General features: G+C 43.4%; 1 protein-coding gene across 3 annotated transcripts in view; it reads left to right on the forward strand.

Moving 5' to 3' along the window:
* The window catches only part of LOC131809396 (microtubule-actin cross-linking factor 1), a 321,582-nt gene that overhangs the window by 36,541 nt on the left and 257,769 nt on the right, over positions 1–27,272 (forward strand). The window contains exon 1 of one of the 3 annotated variants that reach the window (XM_059136438.1): positions 8,535–8,698. The exons of 1 other annotated variant lie outside the window; for it this stretch is intronic. In XM_059136438.1, coding sequence (XP_058992421.1) covers positions 8,647–8,698 — 52 coding nt within the window. In that variant the 5' untranslated portion in view covers positions 8,535–8,646. Of the gene's footprint in view, positions 1–8,534; positions 8,699–11,289; positions 11,378–27,272 lie in introns of those variants that run through there. One more of the 3 variants, XM_059136436.1, reaches the window with a different exon arrangement.

Genomic DNA, 27,272 nt, shown 5'->3' on the forward strand with positions numbered 1-27,272 from the left:
CCTTCACTCACTGTGTCTGCTGTGTGGAATCTTACCCATTGTTCACCACTCACCTGAGTCCTCCAGGAAGCTTTTGATCACCCCCACTGGAAGTCAGTTCCTAATTCTTTAAATGCTAAGGGTCATTTTTTTCCTCTATCTTTTATATTGTACTTTAATATCGCATCTGTATGTGTGTAAGATTGGAAGCTCCTCAAGGATGAGGATAAACTCCATTTTATCTCCCACATTATTGCCAGCACATAAGTATCCAAAAATAGTTGGTAATTTATGGAATAAATGGTACCAGCTTAATGTATTATTAATATATGGGATTATTACTCTGTACCTAAGACTTAATAAAGTGCTAACACTATTTTTTGTGCATTTTCCTACTAACTTTTCTTAAATAAACAAATATATTATGGGAGGTGAAGTGGAAAAAAGAGATCTAAAGTGTTTCCCCTGTCACAGCCATGTTCGTTGTTTCCTCCAAGGTTCTTAAGTGTGGTATATGTCCCTGCCCTTTAGCTTCCAACCCCCCTGCTCTCTTGAAATTGCTGTAGCCAGGGTCATTAATCACCTTCTAATTGCCAGATCCAATGGGGATTTTTCAGCTCTGATCTTACGTGATCTTCCTGTGTACTTGGCTTTGTGAAACGCTCCATCCTCCTTGAAAGTTTCTCCTTCCCTTCCTTATTGTGACTATATCCTCTCCTGATTTTCTTCCTTCACTTACAGGTTTATCTTCCTTTAAAGGAGCTTTCTAAGATTTTTGTCTTTGGCTCTCTACAGAGTTTTCTTGAGTGATCTTACTCAGACCCATGGATGTAACTGCTGGGTCAGATCTCTCTCCTGAGCTCCCTGCACTTATCTCTGGGTATTGGAGGATTTGTTTTACATATCTTGTAGGTGTCTTTTACTCAGCATGTTCTACACTGAACCCCTCATCTCCACCCCAGCAAGCCTGCTTTTCTCTTTCCTATTCCTTACTTTAAGACACTTCCACCTAGTCACATGAGTGTGATATTTGTGAATCATTTGAGAATCTTACCTCACATGGTCCATCCACCTACCCTGACCCTAGCTCAAATAAAATAGTGATCAAATGCCATATAAATTATACCACCTCAAATCCCACACCCCCTCCTTTCTGCACATTACCAGTGCTGCTTTCTTTGTTATGATTTTATTATTTCTCAGCATATAACTGTGATAGGGTGCCTGGTGGTTCAGTGGGTTAAAGTCTCTGCCTTCAGCTCAGGTCATGATCCCAGAGTCATGGGATCCAGCCCCGCATCAGGCTCCCTGCTCAGCAGGGAGCCTGCTCCTCCCCCAACTGCCTGCCTCTCTGCCTACTTGTGATCTGTCTGTCAAATAAATAAAGAAAATATTTTTTTTTTAAGATTTTCTTTCTTTATTTGACAGACGTAGATCACAAGTAGGCAGAGAGGCAGGTGGAGAGAGAGGAGGAAGCAGGCTCCCCGCTGAGCAGAGAGCCTGATGTGGGGCTCAATCCCAGGACCCTGGGATCACGACCCGAGCTGAAGGCAGATGCTTAACGACTGAGCCACCCAGGCGCCCCAATAAGGAAAATCTTAAGAGAGAGAAAAAAAAAAAGCAACTGTGATAGTGTCCTAACTGGTTCCCTTCCCTTCTGTCTTGTTCCCCTCCCTTTCACAGCTGCTAGAATGCACTTTGTGAAATTAAAATCTAATTATAAGAAATAGTCACTCCCAAGCACAGATGCTTTAAATGCCTTTCCATTGTCTTCAGGCTGATATATGGTTTCTTTAGCATGGCATGCAAAGCTTTCATGTCCTGCCATCATTCTTCCAGAGTAGAGAGTACACTCTCTACTATACTCTAGCCATGTCAAACTATTTTAAGTTCCTTAAATGCATTGTGCTCTCTCATGTTTCTACTTTGCTTTTTCCGTCTACAGCACTTCTGCCACCATCAATCTAGTTCTGTCTGGCCCTGAAGTTCCAGTTGCAGCAGCATCTCCTTTGGGAAACCTTCCCTAGACTTCCATGTGCTTCTTTGCTTCCATGCACCTTCACCAGCATCAGCTGCACTGTATTGCATGTTAATGCACATGCTTGTCTCACTCACTAGATCACAAACTGCTTGAGAGAAGAGGCTCTGCGCTCTTCACCTCCATCCTCGGTGCTGTACAAATTAGGCACAGGGCAGGCTTGTTGGATGTGTGAATGATTGAGTGAGGACGTATGTGGTCAGTGGCAGTGCTGGGACCAGGATTTAGAATTGCCAATAATTGGGCGCCTGGGTGGCTCAGTGGGTTAGGCCCTGCCTTCGGCTCAGGTCGTGATCTCAGGGTCCTGGGATTGGGTCCCACGTCGGGCTCTCTGCTCAGCGGGGAGCCTGCTTCCTCCTCTCTCTGTCTGCCTGCCTCTCTGCCTACTTGTGATCTCTCTCTGTTAAATAAAAAAATAAAATCTTAAAAAAAAAAAAAAGAATTGCCAATAATTGACTTTTAAACTTTTGTTTATTTTGCCTAGGTAATGTGTTCACATAATTGACTACTCAAAAGGTACAAAAAAGATGTTCAGTGAAAAATTTTTCTTTCACTCCAGCCAATCTGTACCCCTTCTTGAAGACAATCAGTACTGTCAGGTTTTTGTGCCTTCCAGAGATGATATATGCACTTATTTATTTAACAAATATTTGTTGAGCACCTACTGTGTGCTAGGTACTAAGCTAGGCTCTAGGGATAAACAGTGAGGAAAACAGATAAAAGTCCCTGACTTTCTGGAACCTAAATTCTATATATTTTTCTTCCCTCCTTTGAAAAAAGCCATGAATGAGAGGATAACATACACTGTTTGACCTTTCTTTGTTTTATTTATTATATCTTGAAGATTAATCCATTTTAGCTCATAAAGACCCCCCTCCCACTTATTATTTCATTATGTAGATGTACCATCATTTATTTAGCCAGGTTCCTACTGATGGATGATCTTTTGTTATGACACAATGCTGCAGTGAAAAACCTGTTGTACACTTGTCATTTTGCATATGGTATCTATAGGAAAAATTCTTAGGTGTACAGTTGCTGGGCCAAATAGTATATATATTTGTAAATTTGGTGGGTAGTCTAATCCATGACTTCAGTTTTTTATTATGAATATTTCAAGCATGTAGACAAGTATAGGTAACACTATAGGAGATACGTATATACCCACTACTCATTAAACAGCTGTTGACCGCTTACTTAGGTTCTGCCTATTAAGTACTTTTAGCCACTCCTTAACATTGTGATGTTTTCCCACTGAATATTATCTTGGACTCAAGACACTAAGTTTCTTAGAACTTATACCCTGCCATCCTGGAGTCATCACTATAGAGTCTATCTTGGACTGTTTTTTGTTTGTTTGTTTGTTTGTTTGTTTTTTAAATATAACCTCATTTTTAGGAAAAGGCAGCTTCAGAGGAAAATTCCATTATGCTATTTTTGGTGTCTAGAATCTGAGTTTCAAAAATGTTTATTTTGCCTCCTTCCTCTGCTCAAAAGCAACATAAGAATGCTATGGGAAGTTGGTGGCCTGTTGTCTTGGAGACTTGTTTTATTTGTTGGTGGAAGCGCTCAGGTGAATTGAGCCAGCAAGCCCTTTGCCCCCTGGGGTTTGTCAGAATAACTGAATGTGGTTCTCTTTAGTGGGCACCTTTAGCTGACATGGAGTGCAGCTGTGTCCTCTGGGTCCTGATGGATTTTGTGACTGAACCTGTTCCTGGAGGAGGGGGAAATTGTTGATCTCTATTACACCTGGATGTCCGTAGCTGTGTCAGGATGCTTTTGTTGAAATAAATGTCTTTCCCTCTCATCTCTGCTGGAAGTCCATAACCTTGTTCCAGTAGTAGGTGACTCTTGTCTCTGACCTTTTTCTTAGGTCCCCAGAAGGCCTCATGAGGCTTTTAGGTTGCTTTATGATATTATAAACCTAGAGGGGGGATCTTTAGTCTCAGGTAGAGCTAGAATAAGAGGTCATGGCAGGTACAGATTGACCTTAAGAGCAAGTATTTTTGCCTTTCCTCCCAACTGCTCAGTCCTTTTCACCTTGTTTGGTGTTGTAGTATTCCAGAACCACTGTAGGGAGGATAGGACTCCTAGGATTCACCCATTTTCCCGTGGACCATACAGCCAGAAAGAAAAGGATCAAAGAAAGAGAACTGATTTGAGAGCATGTGGCTTAAAGCACAAGGCCTTTTTAAACTTGTTGTCAGACCCAGAGTGTAAATCTAGTCCACACAAAGTAGCTCTCCAAGCCTGGGGTGAGCACAGAGTGGGCAGAACTCCTTGGACCTTTGCTAGCAGGCCCACACTTAGTTCCCTTTAAAGCCTCCCTTGGTTTTACCATTTTGGTTTTCTCCTTCTAAGCATGAGGTCTGACTTCTTTTGTCTTCTGTTCCTCAGCTCTGCAGAGGCAGTTCTGGCCCTGGGGACAGGTCTTTCTTCAGATGGCAAACTCATTCTCTCTCGAGCAGACCAGAGGGATGAGGTGTAATTCAACCCCTTTCTCCATCAGACACTGCTGCCAGGGGGAGACAATAAAGAAAGTGATCTTTGTTGCTCCCTGAATAGGACCACGAGCCCTGGCACCTGCTTTTGTTACTGGCTTCTTAAGTCACTGGGGACATTTTTGCTGTCTTCCTGGGTCAGCAGCTGCTTGGGAGTAACGGTAGCAACTGGCCTCAAAGGAAATGGATGTATTTATATGAGGAGAGTTACCTTTCATGTCCCTAAACCTCTTGTCTTTAGGGCTGGTCTAGAGAGTGAGCAGTTGGAAGTCAGCTGTGCCTTCAGTTGGACCACCTATGACCCTCATCTTCCCTGACTCTGAGCAGACAGATTGATTCCTTTTTTGTCCTGCTCTCTGTCCCGTTAGACTCTGAGTTCTGTGTTCCCAGCACCTAGGTTGGTGCCTGGTGTGTGGTGAGTAGGCAACACATGTATGTAGAATGAACTGGCTGTCCAGGTTTAGCTTCCCTCACCCTGACGTGGGGGTGTCTGGGGAAGAGGGACCTTTGTTTTTAGAAGAAAGATAGCTTCGAAAGAATTATGGAAGTTATTGACTCGTAGAGGGGTTTGGAGGGACTGTGTGAACTCCAAGGTAGGGCCTTTTCTTTCTTCATCAGCCTAGAACTTTCTCCTCAGTTGTAATTCTCTACTGGCAGATTTGTCCTCGAGTTTTAGGACTGATATCCTGAACCTGACTCAGGCCTTCACTCCACCAAGGTTCTGGTGTCCCTGAGCCTGGGCAGGGCAGGTATTCCTTTTAAACTGTCATTCTGTCACTAGAGAGCAGGCAGCCCGAAGGACTACATCTCATGCACTGTCCTCTGCACTTCCTGATCTGCCTGCTTTCAGTCAAGTTCCACTCTGTTCTGAGGTGTCTGTGTGTGTGTCAGGGCTGTTGGAGACAGCGGGGCTTTTTTCCCCCTCTGTCAGCAGCTGGCCAGAGAGTGCCTATTAGACTGCCAGATTCTAAGCCTTTGACATTGTTCATCTCTGGAACTTTGGGGAGCCTCCCTCCTGCCACCTGAGGTTTCGCCCACTCTTTGCCATGTGAGACCTAGGAGGATAAACCATGAAGGGCCACAGAGCATGTAGAGGTATTGGACTCAGGTGCTTTGAAATGCTCAGATTTTGAGGAAGAGTCCCTGGGTTGCAAGAGTGCAATTGGGGTTGAGGCTGCTGCCCCCCTCCCCTTTCTCAAAACCCTGGAACTGTCTCTCACTCCTTAATGCCAAACATCCTTGTTTTTGTTTAATTTTTATCTGATAAGATGTTATTAAACAATTTCAATGGTGAAACACACAGAGGAAATGACAAACTAGCATGTGTTGTCTTTTAAATGCACTTAGTTCAAGTGGCTATTTTAAAAGTCAGTTTTTCCTGCTGTGAGATTCCTGTTATCTGGGCTGCTTTGCTCCTTTGGGTGGGAGGAGTCTCAGAATAGGATTTTATAATGGCGTTAAAGCAAGAAGACCCAGCTCTGCCCTGGCTAACTGATTGTTCTTTCACATTCTTATATTCACATTGCACTATGTTAATTGCTTTCAGATCATGACACAGGATGGATCACAGAGATCAGTTTAGAGGTTATCTACCTGTGGTTCATTGACCCCTCTCCACTTGTAAACAACAGCCTGTATGTAGGTGAATATGTGCCTTTTTCTAGGGAGAGTATCCTTTGTTTTCATCAGATTCTCATAAGAGTTTATGACCTAAAAAGAAAAGAAAAACTGATGTTTCATAAGAATTTGGGGCTCCTGCTCACGTAGCTAGTTTGTGACAAAGTTGGATCTTGAGATAGACTCTGGAATCCAGGTATTTTGACTCTACAACCCAAATTCTTTGCACTATACTCAATTATCCATTCTCTTCCTGGAGAAATAAGTGCAGTAATGCCAGGAAACAGACACATGATCTGAACTGATATTTAATGTTCGCCTTTCTCTGTCCACAGCCTTATTTCACAGATGAGGAATCCAAGGACCTGGTCTTTTGGACTAGGTGACCTCAAAGATACAGTGATTCTCACAGTAATGTGTCACAGAATCTGTATTTTTGTTTGTTTTTTACTGTTTCCCATTGTCTAATTTACACTCTGTAAACATTAAGGTCCCTTTTAACCATTGACTCTTGTCCATGAAATTGTTCTGTTGAGAAAAGGAAGCACATAGTGTGTCCCTTTGACTCCTAGTAAATACAAAGATCTGCACACAGTGGTTGGCTACCTTGTTGGTAGTGTTGACTGACTGGTAGCATAGGAAGGCACAAAAGCTTCGGTTGGATACTTTTTATTATTTAAAAATGTTCCCCTCTCTATTATCTTAGCAGCTGTTATATTATTTAGCCTGATCTTTTCCAGTGGGCACACTCTCTCTTTTTTTTTTTTCTCATAGTGCTTCTTATACAGGTTCTTCACCTGCATCTGACTTGCATAATTGGAAGTTTTGTGGAACGTTATATTTGACACGCTGTGAGTTCTACCCCCAAGTCGCTGAATGACAGCCTGCCTGGCAGGTTGCTTGGAAAACCTTCTGGACTGAGGGGGGGGGGGTCTCTCTTGTAAGGGGCACTTCTGTGGAGTCTGACTCCATTGGGTTTCTAGGATGCCAAGGCTTTTATGGTAAGATGGGCCAGAGTACCAGAGCGTGACTTTTAGGCAGATTGTTTAACCTATTTTCTCATATGTAAATTAAAATTTACAGTTATTTTTATAAAGACATTTTATTTTATTTTTTTAAAGATTTTATTTATTTATTTGACAGACAGAGATCACAAGTAGGCAGAGAAGCAGGCAGAGAGAGAGAAGGAAGCAGTCTCCCTGCTGAGCAGAGAGCCCGATGCAGGGCTCGATCCCAGAACCCTGGGGTCATGACCTGAGCTGAAGGCAGAGGCTTTAACCCACTGAGCCACCCAGGCGCCCCTATAAAGACATTTTAAAAGATGAATTTAATGATGCAGGTGAACCACTTTTTAAAAAAGATTTATTTGAAAGAGAGAGTGTGGGCACACGTGCATGAGTTGGGGGAGGGGCAAGAGGGAGAGAGAGAATCTCAGGCAGACTCCCCACTGAGCACAGAGCCCCATGTAGGGCTTGATCTCATGACCCTGAGATTGTGACCTGAGCTGAAATCAAGAGCCACCCAGGCATCCTGCAGATGAAGCCCTTTGAATGTCTTAAAATGAAATGCGATAGAAATTTCAGGGTTTTGTTTTCCCCTCTTATTATATTATCTGTGTAGCTTATCCTATGAGCCTGTGATTATTGGGTGGGGTGGGGAGTGGGTCATCTTTTTGGGGCTAATGGAGAAGGAAATTTACAGTAGCTACTGACATTATTAAGGCAAACCAAAAACAAGTCAGCTGAGCCGAATAGTGCCCTGGAATGGGGAGCATGGGTGGGGGGTGCGTCTGAACTTCATTTTCCCCTTAGTTTTCTATGGCAAAGGTCCTCCCTCCCTGACCTGTGCATTTAGCACTCAGGAAGTGGGCTTCACGGTTTCTGCTTCTGTCTCCTTGCCTCGGACTGTATTGATTAACAGCGTCTTGCCTGTGTGTGGCTGTGTTCCATTCTGTAAACAGGACTGCTGTAAGTAGAGTGCAGCGTCTGTTGTTTATTTTGTAAAACCTGCCCCGTTGCCATGTGATATTTGCCCAAGAGCTCCTGCAGTGACATTCTTGTGGTGAGTGTGGCCCTTTAAAGGTTTCGTTCTCCAGTGTTAGATGAACCCCTGACTGGTGTCTTGAAAAGCATTAAAGTCTCTTTCCCTAGAGTTTAAACTAGAGGAGCGGTAATCCCAGGGGAGTCTGGGCTGGAGTCTAGAGAGAAGGTGGCAGATGATAGGCAGGGGCCTGTTGTGGTCTCCCACCTCATTTCTGTGCAAAGGAGGGGCTTGTCCCCTTTTGGGGAGGTATTTCCGCTCGCTGCAACAAATGAGGGAGCACGAAGGGCTGTAATGTAATAAGGCCTCTCTGGTGACGTCACATGTAAATGTGGTCAAAGTCCAGTTCTTGGGGGCTCAGAGGCGCAGTGGTAGAGACCAATCGGTTGGAAGGCTCTTACTTCTCAGCTGTCACCGTGCCATGCTGCCTGCCTCTAGACAGTGAACCAACACAGCTAGCTGGGCAGGGACATGAACGCCTATAAGTACCAGAAGTTCCTGGAGGGACTCAACAACCTTAGAGGTATGATGAGGCTTCTGACTCCCTGCCCTTATCCTTGCCGAATTTGTGAACACTTACTGTGTTGGGTGTTCTGTGCAGTCTTTAAATTCCCATCAATTGCTCAGGGTTCCCTCTTACTCTGAGCTGGCCATAGTTTCTGGTGTGTTTAGGCAATGACATAGAAGGGCTAGCACTGTAAATGTGACAGTGGGTGAGTGGGAGAGGATTCTCTTAGCTACTTCAGGAGCAGTCTATTCTCTTGCTTGAATGGGCATTGAAGAAATGCCCCTGCTCCCTTGAGTTGAGCAGAGCTCAGGGCACTCCTGGGGCAGTGTGGGTGGAGGGCACTTGCCATCGGGCGCTGCAGCCTCACCCAGGTGTAGCTGTTTCTTGGGCTAGAATTTCCAAAGCCTGTGTCTACAGTGAGTCAGAGTTCCCCCTGGAGAGAACAGCGAATAGGGAGTGGTTCAGGGAGGAGGAATGCAGGTTGACAGGCCAGGAGAGCCATGTAAAGGGGTAAATCAGTGACTTTATTATTATTATTATTTTAAGGTTTTATTTATTTATTTGACAGACAGAGATCACAGGTAGGCAGAGAGGCAGGAAGAGAGAGAGAAAGGGAAGCAGGCTCCCTGCTGAGCAGAGAGCCCGATGTGGGGCTCGATCCCAGGACCCCAGGACCATGACCTGAGCCAAAGGCAGAGGCTTTAACCCACTGAGCCACCCAGGCGCCCCAAATCAGTGACTTCAAAGGAGGTAACCTTTTGATAGAATAATATTTAGAGGGAATATTGTCTGCTTTACATGGTTGACAAACGCTTCACTGACCACAGATAAGAAAAATGCAGGCCTCTTTGCCTCTTGAAGAGAAAGATGAATGAAATCTTTTTGCTGCTGCTTCTCTAATTATTTGGTGGTTTTATTTCCATCTGCTTAGGAAGGTGCTCAACCCCTCTCTCTTTCATCAGCAGTCTGGATTCTGGATCCAGAGCAGTCATGGGGTGGGTGCAGAGAGAGTAGGGGAGGTAGAGAGTGGGTAAGTGGGATTCTTCAGGGAGGAGGGAGTGGGAGACTTCCATCCTGCCAGGGTCTCTTGGTATTTTTCTTTCTTCCATTATCTATTGAAAAACTGTTTCTAAGAGAGTATATACATGGAGAGCTTTGTATGCTATCAAGGGATATGCAGCTATAAAGTAATGTTCTACTAATTTCTATCTTCTCTTCCCTTTTGTCTCCCCCTCTCCCCTCCCCACTGCATTAAATTTTTTTTTTTCCCCCGGGACTTCTGACTCCTGTTTAAGTTTGGGACTCTGCAAGCTCATCAGGCATCAGGCAGGTCTTAGCAAGAATGAGTGAGGTTGACTGTTGTTTCCCTGTCAAAGGAAGTTTTGAGAGGGCAGAAAGAGTTCGGACTTCATCCAGACTCATGGGGAAGAGGTGTGAGATGCAGAACAGAACCAGTGAAGCTTCTTAGTGACTCTTCCAGGTCTTGGGCCTTCTTGGGAACTTGAAGAACTTGAAGGGAGGTACAAGGATGTACCCTGTGCCCCCTTTTCTTGCCCTAGTTCCTGTCTGAGAGAGATCCTTCTATATTCCTGAGCATGATGCCCACCCAATAGCAGGAGCCCTTTTCTTTCTCTCCTCTGTTTACAAAACTCATGGAAGGACTATCAAACTTAATAACTTGTGTGTTCCTTCAGTAGAAGAAAAGGTTTGGAGTTGGAACCCTAGACCTGTCTTTGGACACTGAGCTCCTTAATATAGTTGTATTCCCTATTATCCTTGGCACCAGTCTTGTGATAAAAGGCCAGAGCTTCCTGAAGATGGGCAGGTGGTGGATGGAAACTACAGGAGATTTACTTTTCTTACAGAATTGGAGAGTATGACTTTTCTTTTTGGTTCCTCTTAGTGTCAAGGGTTTAGATGAGCAATTAAACCACATGAGGATGGCCGTGGCCTAAGTGAATCAAGTTTAGCGTGACCTAAGTAGATTGCTGAGGTTCTCAGGCGACTGCACCACACGTAACCCTGTCTTCCTCTGCTGCAGGTGCTTCAGGAACAAAGTGCAGATATGACTGGTAGGGGGACTTCTTGGTTTCCTCCCACAAAACATGCATGGAAGGAGTCCTTTTTCACTCCTTAAATAGGGATTGCTTTGGTCCCCAGTTTCCTCTAACTCTCCTGACTTTCTCAGTACAAGTAGGTACAAGTAAGTCTTGATTTGATCCTTTTGGGGCATGTAGAGGTTAGAAGTCACACTCTAGCAAGGGTTATTTCTGCTTATGAAAGAGGTTATATTAAAACCAGGTTGGCAATCATTTATTTTCTTAACCCACCTATAAAATTTTTTACCCCCTCCCTCCTTTGCCCTGTCTTTTCTGGGAAGGAGTGAGTAACAGTGCTAGGAATGAACAAGTAACAGAGGAGATACACCTATCATGGGGTGTGCCTGTGTGGGGCTGAAATCAGGGAAATGAAAAGACCACAGTTGCAGTGGCAGCTCACACTCTTCTCTTCCCACTCCAGATCCTAGGGTTATTTGGGTTCTGCCTCTCTAAGATGAACTCAGAAGCACTTACTGCTGTGGGCATTAAACAAGAGGATATATATACACTTGGGTGTCTGGAATGTTGCCAGAGTTCACCAGATGTTGGTTTTATCTCTTCTGTCCCCAGTCCCTGCTGGAGAATTTGAATCATGGTGAGTCCTTGTGCCTGCTTTAGTCTAGGATGAGCTCGGTCAAGTAACACTCTGGTTGGGGAGTTGTAGCCCTAAACACCCATCCACATGGTTGGCTCCAGGTCTTACTTGGTCTCACTGTAGGACAATTATGGTGATTGGGATGAGAAGACAGTGGCACTAGTGATAATAGGAATAAAAGCAAGCACTCAGCAAATGTTAGTTATGGGCAACGACAAATGTTAGTTATGGATAACGACAAATGTTAGTTATGGACAACGACAACAATAAAGTTCTAAGCACTTTATATGTATTAATCCATGTAGCTCTTAAATACTCCCATAGCGTAGGTAGTTTACATTGGAAAACCCAAGGCTTGGCTGGTCTGAGAACATCGGTCCTGCTAAGGACTTCCCGGGAGATAGCAGCCAAGATGGCTATATTGTGCTGCTGTCCGATGCTGGGGACCATGTGCTATATTGGAGAATACCCACAATTGCCCCAGTGTATGTGTAACATACACTGATGCACCTTATTCCCTGCAGGAGAGCAGATTATGTGCTTTGAGGTGAGGGCAATAGATCTTTTTATTTTTTCACCTGCACTATCTTCCTTGAGCTGTATCCTGTTTTCTAATTGTATTTATATACAATGTGTGAAAGTCTTTATAGCATAAAATTTATAAGATATGGCAGTTTGGGGACGCCTGGGTGGCTCAGTTGGTTAAGCGGCTGCCTTCGGCTCAGGTCATGGTCCCAGGGTCCTGGGATCGAGTCCCACATCGGGCTCATTGCTCGGCAGGGAGCCTGCTTCTCCCTCTGCCTCTGCCTGTCTCTCTGTCTGCCTGTGCTCACTCGCTCTCTCTCCCTCTGTCTCTGACAAATAAATAAATAAAATCTTAAAAAAAAAAAAAAAAAAAGATATGGCAGTTTGTTTCGTTCATCTGATTTAACCTTCCTTGTTTGCCAGAACTTGAATCTTTTTCGGGTGGGAGAGGTGCCTGGAAGAGGGCACGTAGTTGTTTTGGTTTGGTCTTTATAATCATTTCTGGAATGTTGTCATAGGTCTTAGACAATTATTTCCCCAGCCCTGGGCGACCAGGCAGACAGGTACAAACCACTGCCTTTGTCAAACTGTCCTTTGGGCCCAGTGTCACCCACTGTGCCCCCTGATTATGGTGAGTAACTACTTCACTTTCACCTGTATCTCTGCGTATTCCAGCGGGGCTGGGCTCCCCTTTTCGTGTAGTTACTTTGCTTGACATGGTTCAGCTTGCAGACATTCTTCCATCTAGTATTGAAGGGAGCCCAGTGGGAGAATAGAGACACTGTAGAGGTCTTTTGAAGTTCCAGTCCCCAATTTCCTGTGAATCTTTGGTGCTCTGACACCAGTATTGGGGTGCAGTGTATCGCATTGCTGCTGCGGCTTCTGGGCTTTAATTTCTACTTCTCAGCCCTGCCAGAAACCATAGTCATTGAGTGATTTCTCCCCAGACAGACCTCTCCTGTGGTTATGACAGGTCCAACTATTGGTCCAAGTCCTGCTCTTTGGCAAGTTTTGCTTTTTCCAGGCCTGTGCTGTGGGCTGGTAATTGGGGATTAGTTAGGCAGGCAGAGAAGTAGTTGAAGCTGAATGATGAGAAAGTGGTTCTCTAGTCTTTGCTAAAAAAATTGTGATAGTTCTGTAAGGTAATTTAAAAACCAGTATATTCCAGCATAGCCACACATTTTCACCTTTCTCTTCCTTTGCGTATACTGTCCTGTTGCCTTTGCCTGGAATACCATTGTCCTCTCTCTCTCTCTCTCTCTTTCTCTAAGACTTTATTTATTTATTTTTTTTAAAGATTTTATTTATTTATTTGACACAGAGAGATCACAAGTAGACAGAGAGGCAGGCAGAGAGAGAGAGAGGGAAGCAGGCTCCCTGCTGAGCAGAGAGCCCGATGCGGGCCTCGATCCCAGGACCCTGAGATCATGACCTGAGCCGAAGGCAGTGGCTTAACCCACTGAGCCACCCAGGCGCCCTCTAAGACTTTATTTATTTGAGAGAGAAAGAGAATGCACGGAGAGAGGAGCAGAGGGAGAGGGACAAGTAGATTCCACCCTGAGCATGGAGCCTGGGCTCTATCCCAGGACCCTAAGATCATGACCTAAGCCAAAACCAAGAGTTGGATGCTTAAGTGACTAAGCCATCCAGGTGCCCCATACTTCTCTTTAGATACCAAACTTCCACTCACCTTTTAGTACCTAGCCCCACCCCCCAGTTTTCTCCCTTTCCTTTCCTCGTTCCTCCTTTCCCTCTCTTTTTCTTCATCCTTTACATTTTGAGGTAGAATTCTCTTTCCCTCATCTGTGCTGCCATACACTTTAAATACTCTTATTTTAGAACATGCTTATGGTTGCCATTATTTACTAGTTATAGTTATTAAAAATTTTATAGTTATGTTTTAGTTATAGTTTTTATTTATTTATTTTAAAAGATTTTATGTATTTATTTGACTGAGAGATACAGAGAGCCAGAGAGCAAAAACAGAGTGAATGGCAGCAGGAGAGGGAGAGGGAGAAACAGGCTCCCCACTGAGGAGGGAGCCAGCCTGATGTGGGGCTCTATCCTAAGATTGTGACCTGAGCCGAAGGCAGATGCTCAACCAACTGAGCCACCCAGGTGCTCCTTAGTTATAGTTTTTAAACATTTGGTTTTCCTCCTAGTCTTTACTTCTTAGGTAAGTTTCCTGTAAACTTCTGTAAGCATCAGTATTCTCACCTGTAAAATGGGGATGATAATAAAATTTACCTCACAAAATGTTAAGATTAAATGCAATAGTAAGTGTAACATCTGGCACAGAGTTAGAGTCAAGGAGATGTTCATCATACTGTTGTCACAGGTGGGAACTATGACTCCCTTCTTGTATCTTCATTGTCTGCCCGGCACGTGTTAAGCCTAAAAAGACGTTTGAAGAATTGGACTCAACTCCTGTATCCAGATGTCCTTCAGTAGTCACCAGAGGGGGTTAAATAAAAGCCACTTTGACATCAGTACCTGTGCACATTTATAAAAACCCTTTTTGTGGTTTTTCTCTTCACTGCCAGATTTATGACTCCTGTAAGAAACTGCAGTCATTTTATAGTCCTACTTAATTTTTGGTCAGAAAATGATACTAAGACTGAGGCTGTTTTGAAACATTAAATCCAATCTCAAAGAATGAAAACGGACTGCTCTTGAAAACTTTGGAAAGATTCCTAGTCAGTAGGTGGCCTCAGATGGAGAGGGCGGCGGCAACACTGAACAAGGGAGCACGGGGACTGCCAGCGAGCTGCACGCTCAGTTTTGGTTCTTAGTTCTGAGGTGTGTGTCAAGTCTTTCTCATTATCTAACAGCTTATTTTTTTTTTTTTAAGATTTTATTTATTTATTTGAGAGTGAGACAGTGAGAGAGAGCACGAGAGGGGAAGAAGGTCAGAGGGAGAAACAGACTCCCTGTGGAGCTGGGAGCCCAATGCAGGACTTGATCCCAGCACTCTGGGATCATGACCTGAGCCTAAGGCAGTTACTTAACCAGCTGAGCCACCCAGCACCCATTATCTCACAGCTTTACTTTGTACATCCACTTTGTTGGCTAGCCTGGGAGATTGTCCCTTAGTGCTGTGTCAGGGCAAGTGGGGAAAGTCCTCATGTCCTGACATGTACCCTTCAGAGACTGGCCTTTTGGGGGGAATTTTTTTCCTCTTCAATGTGGCGATTAAAGAATCTTAAGAAAAAAAACTTAGGTTTTTTTTCCCCCCTGCCATTAAATGGAAGCACAACTTTAGCCAAATAGAAAGCATAGAAAAATAAAACCCCCAAATCACAAAAATCCTACGATTCACAGGTTACTATATTCATGCTTGTTTCCATTTAATCTTTTTGTGTCCACATTTACATAAGTGTTTTTATATATTTTCTATTATTGTAATGTAGTTCTCTATCTTACTGTTTATTGTTTTGTGAGCATTTTTCATGCCTTTACCTATTTCCTTCCTTCCTTCCTTCCTTCCTTCCTTCCTTTTTGTGCAAAATGATGGTTTTATTAAAGCACGGGAATAGGACCCATGGGCAGAAAGAGCTGCTGCTTGTCTACAACATTTAACAACTATATGGAATTTCCTCAAGTGGAAGGATTATTTATTTAACGTTTCCCAGTTGTGGGGCATGCACATTTCTAATTTTTTTCTGCTATGATATAATAATCAGCATTATTATAAATAAAATTTTCTGTGCATTTCTGATGATCTTTTTAGGATAGATCTCTAGAAGTGGAATTACTGATCTTAATACATATATTCAAAGCTCTGGGTGTTGGTTTTTAACTTTATTGCACTTTTAGAAGCTTTTGAGATTACCTGTAACACTTTCAGTACCCCTCTGATAGCTCTTGGCCCCTTGCCCTCTAGGGATAGCTCTGTCTTCAGACTTAATGGCCAGCTGGTTCAGATATTTTACTATGCAGTTAATTTCATCATGGGACAGGTGCCAAGTGTCTCTTTCACTTAGTCAGCAGCTCCCACATGTCATCATCTTATCACTGCACTGTTTTATTCTGAAACTGTTTTCCTAGCAACTCCAGGCATTCATTCATTTAGATTTTTTTTTTTTTAATTTTTATCTGTCAGAGAGAGAGCGAGAGAGAGAGAGAGCGAGCATGAGCGAGCGAGCACAAGCACGGAGAGAAGCAGGTTCCCCACTGAGCAGAGAGCCCGATGCAGAACTCTATCCCAGGACCCCGGGATCACATGACCTGAACAGAAGGCAGGCACTTACCTGACTGAGCTACCCAGGCATCCCCACTCCAGGCATTTAAATGGCATCATAGATCCTCCTAACCCTAGTACCTTTTCAACTTGTACTAAGAGATCCATCAGTGTTGATCAAGAAACTGCAATACCAAAAGTGACCTAATTGCTGCCATATAGATATTCTTTATGGGAACCCTAGATTGGTCTGAGGTTGAGATTCTTTTTCTTTTCTTGCTGTTACTGAGCTAGCACCTAGCTAGTAGCTCAGGCTAGCTTAACCTGGTGTAATTGGTTGACAGACTACTATGTCATTATCCTTGCTTTGTGGTAGGTGACTGACTGTGTCTGGAAAACATGGAGCTGGTGCTGTGTTTTAAATCAACATATTGTAGTCAAGTGTAAATTGGTTTCTGTTACTTGAGACTGAGAGCCTCAGGGTAGAATTATAGACTTAATAAGAGTACAGTCTTGTTTCTGACTTGAAGTTGACATCTTGGAGCAGACACTGTGGGTTTTCTAGCTGATGATACACTGGCGTGTTTGGAAATTAGCTTGAGGACTGATAGAAGGAAGGCACATGTGTGCGACTTTGTGTGCAGGGGCTTGGGGTTCAATTGAAAAGCCTGTCTTTATAGCAGCCAGGATAGTGGGAAAATGGCTTGAGTCACCCACAGGATTGCATCCTTCACACAGTGAGAATTGTCTGCCCCTCCCATTCCCAGGGCCCTTAAGCAATGCTATCTCAATGGGGTGATTCTCTCCAGTGCAAGGAATCTGGGAATCTGCATGTTTCTGGGGTGAGGCCTATCCACATCTTTTATAGCACTAGGCACCTATTTATTTTTTTAATTTTTTAAAAGATTTTATTTATTTGACAGAGAGCGTTCAATAAGTAGGCAGAGAGGCAGGCAGAGAGAGCGAGAGAGAGAGAGAGAGAGAGAGAGAAGCAGGCTCCCTGCTGAGCAGAGAGCCTGATGTGGGGCTCTATCCCAGGACCCTGGAATCATGACCTGAGCCGAAGGCAGAGGCTTAACACACTGAGCCACCTAGGCGCCCTTACTAGGCACTTACTTAGACCTTCAGTAAGTCCTGTAGTTTTAGGTACATGACAGTTTCGTACTGTTAAAATTTATCCCCTCCTTAATCGTGTGCTTGTGTGTGTGTATTTTTTAAAGTAATCCCTATGCCCAGTTTGGGGCTCAAACTGACAACCTCGAGATCAAGAGTTGCCTGCTCCACTGAGCCACCTAGGCACCCCCATTGAGAACCTTCTGTATAAGGCATTGAGGGATTGTCAGTCCTCTGGACTGTCTAGAGGAGATACAGTTATCTGTCTATCTGCATACCAGGTGCTATTTATAGAGATTATGAACAAAATGCTGTGAGAGCAGAGGTGGAGTGATTACTAGGGGCAGCATGGTGGGTGGTAGGGAAGACTTTGAAAGGGGAGAACGTACTGGAGCCAAATCTTGAAGTTGGGTAGTAGTTTGCCTGTTAAGAAGGTGGAAAAGGTATTTTTGAAAGACAACAGGTGTGCAAAGGAATAGACTCATGAAGTTTCTGTTTCCTCTGAGGAAGAATGAGAGGTGTTAGGAAGTAGGAAACTGGGGAGAATGAGCAGTTGTTTGGGATTAGAGATGAGGCTGGATTGGAAAGCTGAGTCTGTGTTCATAAAGGGCAGAGGAATAACATAGGCAGAAGAAGGCACTAGATATTTTCAAGGCAGAGAAATGATATAAACCATCCGGGCCTTTTTGAGAGAAGTCTGACTTTGGCAGTGGTGTGACAGGTCATTTACAGGGAGGTCGGGCTGCAGTTGAAGTGGGGCTGCACGTAGCTGATTTTAGTTTGTCTTGGACGAGGGAAGTAAAGAGTGTAGGGGCATGAAATCCTTCTCAAAGTGAGTTTGGTTTTGGAAACAAACCGGATATTGCACTGTAGTTGGAGTGGAGATCCACTTCTCCCGCTGCTCAAGTCGAACCTGACCCTCTGTTGCGCGGTGATTTGTGTTTGGGTGGGTATTTCCTGGGTCTGGCCAGGCGGTGCACTGCAGCATGAGGACCGTGGAGTGGCCAGGAGTGACTGGGCCACCAGTAGCTCCAGGTGCCTGTCAGTTATAAGAGGGAGAGAAGAAGCCCATTTAGCTCCGGGTTTTGCCTCTGTTTCTTTCAAGTTCTCCAGGCTAGTACTTGGCCTGTCTTTACACAACTCTTGACAGACAGACTTGGAGTGTGGACCTCCTTTTGTGTTGGAGTGTTGGTATTTGATACTGTTGATGACTTCACTGCCTATTTAAAAGGTTCTCTTCTGTTAGCTTCTGTGAGGGCATTTCTTGATTTTCCTTTACCTGATTGCTGTTTGTGTACCTTTTGCTGGATCTCTCCTTTTTCTGACTCTACCCATGGCAGTTTCCTAAGGGGTGAGAGAATGTGGTGAAGTGGGAGGAACCTGGGCTTTGGATTCAGGTGAGTTTGGATTCAAACCCAAGTTTCTACATTTACCAGCTGAGTGACTTGGGGCAGGTTACTCTCTTGAGCTTCCATTTTCTCATCTGTAATATGGGGATAGTAATATCTCTAACATAGAATTATGAGGATTAAGTGGAGTGGCAGAGGTAAAAGTCTTAACACAGCACAGACACATAAACCCATGAAACAGACATAGCTGGCATTATTACATAGCCCCTGACTTTTTTCCCCCCTCTAGCCAATTGTTTTGACATCTGCTTTTCTTCTAAGTTGCCAACTCCCACATCTGTCTTCTACTCCTTAAAAATCTCTCAATGTTTTCAGGTGTGATTATTTTTTATTGTGATAAAAAACACAAAATAACAAATCTACCCTCTTAGCAGATTTTTACATATACAGCAGAGTATTGTTACCTGTGTGCACATTTGTTGTACAGATCTCTAGAACTTTTCATCTTGCATGACTGAAACTCTACTGGTTGAACAGCAACTCCCTGTCCCGCCCCCACCTCTTCCCCCCCACACCCACCCCAATTGGCAGCTACCACTTTACTTTCTGCTTCCCTGAGTTTATTTGTCCTTCTGTGGCTGGCTTACTCACTTTGCCTAATGTCTTCAAGGTTCATCTGTATTGTAGCATGTGACAGGATTTCCTTCTTTTCTTTTTTTTAAGGCTGAATAACATTCCATTGTATGTATAAAAAAAAATCTCAATTTTTTGGTCTGTTTTTCAGCTGCCTGCAGGACATCTATACTTGGATATTGCCTCGAACTCAGTATTTTCAAAATCAAGCCTAGACTTGGCTTTTCTCCTTGATTCCCCATTTTTGACAGTTGTGCTCACATTCTTTCAGTCTCCTAGATCAGGAACCCTGGAAACATTTCTGGCTTCTCGCTCTGCATCAACCCCCAATTTGAGTCTGTCATTGGGTCCTTTTGTTTCTTCAGAATTTCTCTTAAATTTGCCCTTTCTAATTCCTTTGCCATGACTCTGGTTCAGTCACTCATCTCCTCATGCCTGAACCTCTAAAACTGCCTCATGTTTTGTTTCCTGTGCTTCCTATTACCAAAAGTAGGACAGACCTTTTATTTTATTTTAAAACATTTTTTACAAGTTTATTTATTTTAAGTAATCTCTACACCCAGCAAGGAACTCGAACCCATGACCCTGAGACCAAGAGTTGCACACCCCTCTGACTGAGCCAGTCAGACACCCCATGACAGACTTTTGTGTTCTGACCACCCTCCCATCCCCCCACTCTCCCAGGCTCATCTCACATAACTTCCTAGAACACACTTCCTGCTGCAGACAGACCCATCTCCTCATGGTACCTCGAAGCGCCTCGTTCACTCTCTCCTACACTGCCAATGTTTGGCAGTTCTCTTAACCTGGAACATCCTTGTTCTTCATACTTGACTGAAACCTGTCCATCCCTTCCAGCCTCACTTTAGGCCTTTCTTCTCCATGAAAACTTCTTGGATTATCATTGTCCATACTGATGTGTCACTTTCCTACATGGTAGTTTTCTCTTCCCGTTAAAACTGTATGCTTTTGGGGGGACCTTTCTGTAGACATTCTATCTTTATAACTCTCATGGTACTTAGCTCAAACCTAGCCAGATTGAAGTGCTCATTGCTGAATGCTTACAAGGAATGGTGACCAAAGTGAGTCATTCTTTCATTTGACGAATAGATTTGAGCATTCACTGTAAGCTGAATGCTTACAAGGTGTGGTGACCAAAGTGAGTCATTCTTTCATTCGACGAATAGATTTGAGCATCCACTGTGTGTACTGTGCTTGACACTGGGACCTGGTGATGAACCGCACAACAAGGGGACTAGTGATCTTATACAGAAGTACACGAAATATTGATTGGTGCAGTGAATTTGAGGAAATCAGGTCAGACTCTTAAGTGAGGACGAATGATGAGAATAGGGAGGCTTTAGAAAATAGACATAAATGAAAAAATAATTTATTGAGTATCCCCTGATGTTGATTTATTCTGGTATTAGGGATATACCAGAGAACAGGGCCAAGTCTCTTCCCTTTTAAGGAGCTTATGTTCTAACATTTAAAGGCATTTTTGAAATGAGCATTTACTATTGAGTGAAGCCCATCTTAGCAGGTCAGCAGTGAAGGAGTTAATATGCTTGTAGGGCTCTAGGCTTTGTTGAAACAGATGGTTTCTCTGCCCTAGGGAGTGTTTTTAAGGGGGATTAGAGAACAGGGCTGAGGAGGGCCTGAGACCTCTCTCCCTCACCCCATAGCACACACACCTGCTGTTCTGGCGCTTGGTGAGCAATATAACTTGTCCCCCACTTGGTCAGCACTTATTTGCAGGCTTGCAAGTGTGGCTTTAGGGCTGGCTGTATGCTTCTGGCCTTCTTTTCCTTTCTCGATTTTTATTTATTATCCAACATCAAGGAAGTCCCATTTTGATTTAACAGATGTTGAAACTTGTCTGTGTTCCTCTGGTTCATGTCTACTTTCTACATAATTGTAATCCTAGCCTATATTATGTGTTACCCCCAATCTAAGTTGCTTATGTTTTTGTTTTTTGTGTGTGTGGTAAAATACACATAACATAAAATTTACCATTGTAACTGTTTTAAAGATTAAAAAAAAAAAAAACAAAAACTTACTCATTTGAGAGAGACAGAAAGGAAGAGCATAAGCCGGGGACAGGGTTGGGGTGGAAGATCAGAAAGGAGAGGGAGAAGCAGACTCCCTGATGAGCAGAGAGCCTGATGTGGGGCTCTGTCCCAGGACTCCAGGATCAGGAGCTAAGCTGAAAGTAGACATCTAAATGACTGAGCCAGCCAGGTGCCCCTCATTTTAACCGTATTAAAGTGTACAGTTAAGGGGCACCTGGGTGGCTCGGTTAGTTAAACATCTGACTCTTGATCTCAGTTCAGACCTCCATCTAACAGTTGTGGGTTTGAGCCCCATGTTAAGCTTTGCCTTGTGCATGGAGCCTAATAAAGAAAGTGTACAGTTCATGGACATTGCATCTGCACTGTTGTGCAACCATCATGACTGTCTAGCTCCTGAACCTTTTCATGACTCCAGATGGAAACCCTGTACCCATCAAGCAGACACACCCCTACCCCTGCTCCTCCCTCAGACCCTGGCAACCACTAATCTCCTTTCTGACTTGCCTATTCTGACTCTTTCATACAAAAGGAATCCTATAATGTGGTCTTTTGTGACTGACTTTTTTCACTTAACACATAAATATATGCTTATATGCCTTTTTCATGTGACATTATAAAGATTTATTTATTTATTTATTACTGTTTCCCTATAGTCATTATAAATTAAGTTATAATGTCGATAATAGCCTCACTTAGCCATCTTCTTAATTGTTGAATACTTGGATTTTCTCCAAGTTGTTGATGTCTAAAAACTGCTGCAAAGGACATTTCCCTGACTATGCCATGCCCTACCATCTTTCAAGGACTCTGTGTTGTACACCAGCTGCAGAGGAACCATTGTCCTTGGTTATTATAGTGTGGCCTGTTATCCAACTCTGTGGGAGAACAGTCAAGTAATGAATTTTATATTGAAGGGAGCTTTATACTTTGCAACAGAAGAGCTTGATCACCAGGGAATGGCAGGGAAAAGAAAGTTTTTTCCTTCCTGCTGTCTAGAATTCTCTGACACTGCCTCCACCCTCTTGGGTGTAGGAAGGAACTGATTATAGCAGTTGAGGATGAAATGTTTAATTCATTTATTCATTCAACAAAAATTTGTGTGCCTACCGTATGCCAGACGTTTGAAACTTGCCAGTGGGTTGAGCCTGGCTGAGCAGGGCCTTTTACTCCACCTGCCTTTGATACTGCATGGGAGAAAGATAAGGACGTGCTACCTGGGTAATCAAGAGGATTCAGAGTCCTAAACCACATGGGACCCTATTACCTCACAGTTTAACACCTCAAGGTTGGGTACCATTATAGATAGCAATCACATCTTAATTTGGGCTCTTCACTCCCGGGGATTTCAAAGCCAGGCTGAGATTTCTCATACTCGGCTACTCTTGTTTCCCACTGTGATAGAGACCTGGCTGCTAGAAGTTATGCTGTTGGGCCTGTGCTGTGTCCTCATAGTGGTTTTGTTCATAGTATCAGGGGTAAGGTAGCAAGGGGAGAGTGCTGTTGACTGGATATAAAGGGTTGGGCACTTTATTATCATAATTGATGGGAATTGGAGTTTCATAGACTTGGAGTTTAGCCCAAACATAACCGGGGTCAATGCTGCTAGTGCCTTCCTGTCTTCTGGCAGACTGTCATCCCTCCTTTTTTTCCTTATTGACCTATTTTTAAAAATAGTCTTAATTTTTCTCTTCCCTCCTGGGCAAATAATGACCACTTAAAGCCATTCAGGGCCACACTATGCCTCTAAAACGGAGTGCTGAGTGGAGAAAACGCTTGAGACAATTGCCAGATCTTCACAGTTTACTTAGGAAAGTGCTAAAACTCTGCACTGTTGATTTGGGGTGTGAAGCACAGAGGGGCTAGTGAGAACCCCCAGAGTGAGGCCTCCTTTCTGCCTGCATCCACTACTGCTACTGTCAGAATTTGATCTGTTAGGTGTCTGTTTCTTCAGATGTATTTCTCTGCCTAATGTACTTGAAAATCTGTCAAGCACTCCCCTCTCAGGAAGGGGTTAGGGGAGAGAGGGCTTAGACCATCAGGGGTAGTAGGGCCTCTGCTCTCTCTCTCTCTCTCCCTAGATCCTGGAGTTAACTGAGTCAGCTTTGAGTGACTGAGGAGCCATGTGTTTGTGTTTCAGTGGGCTGGCTTTACTGACTGAGACACAAAAGCCCAAAGCACAAGCCATTCTCACAAGCCTAACATTTTCATATTTCTTTCTCTGCCAAAGAATCTTTGGTTAGGGTTAAGAATAACTAGTCTGTCTGTGGAAATACCAAGGCCTTTTGTTTGCCAGAAGAAGAGGGCTTTTGATTAAGGCCTTCTTCTCATTTTTTTCTTTTCCTTAAGCTGCTGTGGGAAGACTTCAGAGCCTGTGAAGGTACTGTGTTTGAGGGGTTTAGGGGAAGGAGAGACAGCTAAATAGAACCAGGAGAGACTTAATCAGGTTTTACCACCCATTTTGCAGAGATAGAAAAAAGGAAACAACAAAATTTGTCCAATTTTGGGTGACTGCTTTTGCTAGACTTTCTTTCTTTTTTCTTTTAAAGATTTTTATTTATTTATTTGAGAGAGAGACAGTGAGAGAGAGCATGAGAAGCGAGAAGGTCAGAGGGAGAAGCAGACTCCCCATGGAGCTGGGAGCCTGATGCGGGACTCGATCCTGGGACTCCGGGACCGTGACCTGAGCTGAAGGCAGTTGCTTAACCAACTGAGCCACCCAGGCGCCCAAGACTTTCTTTCTTCCTGTCTTTTCTGAAATGCATCCAAAATATTATTTCCCCAAGGACCTACACTGCTGATGACCTTGAATCCCGTGCTGTCACTTAGTGTGACTACAGGCAAGTTCCTTAACCTTCCTCTTTAAGCTAGAATTTCTCAGTTATAACATGAGGATTATAATGGTGCCATTTTCATAGAGTGGTAATGTGAATTGAGGGAGGTAATTATGAAAGAAGGACTTAGAACAGTGCTTGGCACAAATTAAGTGCTCAGGAACTACTGACTGTTAGTTCTGTAATTATTACCACACTGTCTGTCTACTACAAATGCTGAGTATAGCTTTATTTTCCTGATTTCAAATGTTGCTTTCTAAGACTGTCAGGCCTTTTTGTTTTTAGAATAAAAAGGAGGCAGACATTCTCATCAGGCATGATCTTTTTATCAGTCAAAAGCAAAGGGAGGAATTTATTCTCTATTTGGACACATTTGAGAGGTTCAGTGTCTCTACAGTTGGCTATCAGCAAGGATTCCATTTCGTTATAGGGAATTAGTACTATTTGGCAAAAACAGTTCTTATTTGTGGGGTGGGCACAGGTCCTGACTACAAGAGGTCATCTAATTTCTTGGTCTTTGTCTAAGGATAGGGAAGTTTCTTGTGTTCCAGGAGAGCCTGAACTGAGCTATATATAGAGGAGGGGCCCCTGGTCTTCCAAGTATGCAGTAGTGAGAGAAGCAGGAAAAGGAAATTTCAGATGGGATAGTGGGTGTCCTTAGGACTGGTCTAGCCCTAGTGACTCTAGTACCAGGTCTTGGAATGTCATTGATGGCGCCTCTGAGCAAGTGCCCGGCCACTGCATCTCCCTAGCCATCGATAAGAGACCTGCTGAGACACTTGCCCTAAGCAAGCCTCTGGGCTGTTTTAAAAGCTTGCCATCTCCTTTCCCAAGTTGCTGAGTGTGACACAAAATGTAAACCAGTGGTCTCCTTCTTGGCCTCTTCTTTATTGTCTTTAGCTTTTAGGAAGGGTTTTCATTTCTGTCCTATCTTCCTTGCGAGGCCAAGTCTCATCTTACCTCCTGCAGGAAATTAGATCCCAAAGTCAGCATATAAAGTGAAAATCCCAAATAACCAAAATTATCTTGGAAAAATACCTTAAAGGACTCATAAATCAAAATATACAAACATGGCTTTGTGTACATGCCAGGACAGAGTTAGAACACCGTATGAAATAGTTGGCTGGTAAGTAGGGGGCATTTCATATGAAAAAATAAGTATTCTCAAACACTAGAATCATACTCAGTATTCAAGGTGCCTGCAGTGTGAGAGGCACATGGGAACCGAGACTTGCTGATGTCTCAGATCCCTGTGCCCTCTCTCATGTTCACTCTGGTGCATAACCTTACCTTAGTGCAGAACCTCGCTGAGTGGAGGCGTGAGCAGACCTCTGTGTGTATTTAAATTTTTGCTCTCTCCGGTCAGATTTATACAGTTAAATGCAAGTGCGTTGTGATTCTCCTGTATCCTTTTTTGCTTTCTGTTTTTCTTATTTCTTCTTCTGTTTTTTTATTTTTATTTTATTATTTTTAAAAGATTTTATTTATTTATTTGAGAGAGAGCATGAGCAGGGGGGAGAGGAAGAAGCAGGCTCCCTGCTGAGCTGGGACCTTGAGTGGGACTCTATCCCAGGACCCTGGGAGCATGACCTTAGCCGAAGGCAGATGCTTAAATGACTGAGCCACCTAGTCACCCGTCTTCTTCTGTTTTTTAAATCCTTATTTTCTTCTCCTAAATCTGTTCTATAGCTCTCAGCAATTTTTCCTCTTGTCCAGAATGCTGATTTGTATGTTTACCCTTTGCATTTCTTAATTATTTTCAGTGTTCAGGATTCTTTAAAGGGGACTGAGAGAGAGTGAGTGGCTGCGGTGTGGAGCACCCCTAAGAGTCTTCATTTAAATTCTGTAGTCACAGCTTCCACTTTCTTCCTCTTGGGCGCTCCACTAACTTTATGATTCTTATCCCTTGCATAGAAGGCCTTTTCTTTCCTTTATTTTCTTCCTCTTTAAGGCCATTATTCTGTAGGAAATTCCTGCTTAGGTTAGGCCAGTTAGAACTGAGTTCTTATTTTGTCTATTAAGCATTGCTGGTATCATAAAGATACTATGAGGAAGATCCCACCTGGAGAGGTGGAAGAACACTTTTCCTCAAGTCACACAGCTGTTTAATGACAAGATATGAAGCAATGGCCCAGGTTTCTCTGAATAAGTTACTTGCCTTTGAAGGCTTAGAGAGGAGCAGTCCTTTGAAAGACGCTTCAGCTGTTTTTAAACCTGGGCTTGGGAGAATTGTGACTTCTTTTGTTTAATTTTATTTCAGTTCCTTTCCTTAATAAAAGTGCCAGACGTATGAACTTTAAGAGGGTTAAAATGGGTTCTGTGTCAAAGATGTATTTGAGAATTATGTGGCATCTTTTGGGATAGTCTAGAAACTTGGAGCTGTGTTTTGAATTCCAAGACTGGGAGTCACTGTCATTGGCCTAGAGGTTTGAGAGAAGGGAGATTGGTGACCATAGTTACTGGACGAGGAGGGTTTGTATCACTTGGAATCTAGAAGGATGGTTAAGGTCAACAACCATTTACAGAATTCCATTCTTTGCAAGGTACAGAACTAGGTGTTGAAAATACAAACATAGCCATGGCTTTCAAGGGGCTCATGCAGTCCTCTGGTTCAGCTTGAGAAGGGATGGTAGTGTTTGTATTTGGAGTAGTTTTCTCTTGCCCTGATTTGGTCATAGAACTGGAGGAGATGGAGTTCCTATTTACTTGGACCTTGGTAAAGTCCTAAAGCATGAGGCATTGAATGCTAGTTTGGTCTCAAATAGGTCAAGGTGGGGTTTTCCTAGGGTCTCAAGGAGCAGTGGTATTTAGTCTGTGAAAAGAACAGTTGGGGAATAATGGAGTTCTTTATACCCCTTTCTTTTCTTCCTAATGTTCTTCCTTCTGGGAGCTACTACTGGTAAGCGGTAAAGCAACATAATTTCTCATCCTTAAAATTTTTTATAAAACTATTTCTTTTGAGCAGTGAGGGTCTATTAGAAATAAGTAGTTAATAAGAAAAATGATTTGTGAAAGATCATCCTTGAGGCGTGAAATCAGATAGTTACCGGTATGGAGGAAGTCTGGTGTCAGTATTTTCAGACATAGAGGCAGAAGGAGCCTCAGGATGGGAGGGTCTGCAATTGTTCTGGTCTTTATAACCCTGCCCCATTTTACCTGTTGTCAGGCTGGTTCAGTTTTTGTTGGTTCAAA

The sequence above is a fragment of the Mustela lutreola genome, chromosome 10 (assembly GCF_030435805.1).
Source record: "Mustela lutreola isolate mMusLut2 chromosome 10, mMusLut2.pri, whole genome shotgun sequence".
NCBI lineage: Eukaryota > Metazoa > Chordata > Mammalia > Carnivora > Mustelidae > Mustela > Mustela lutreola.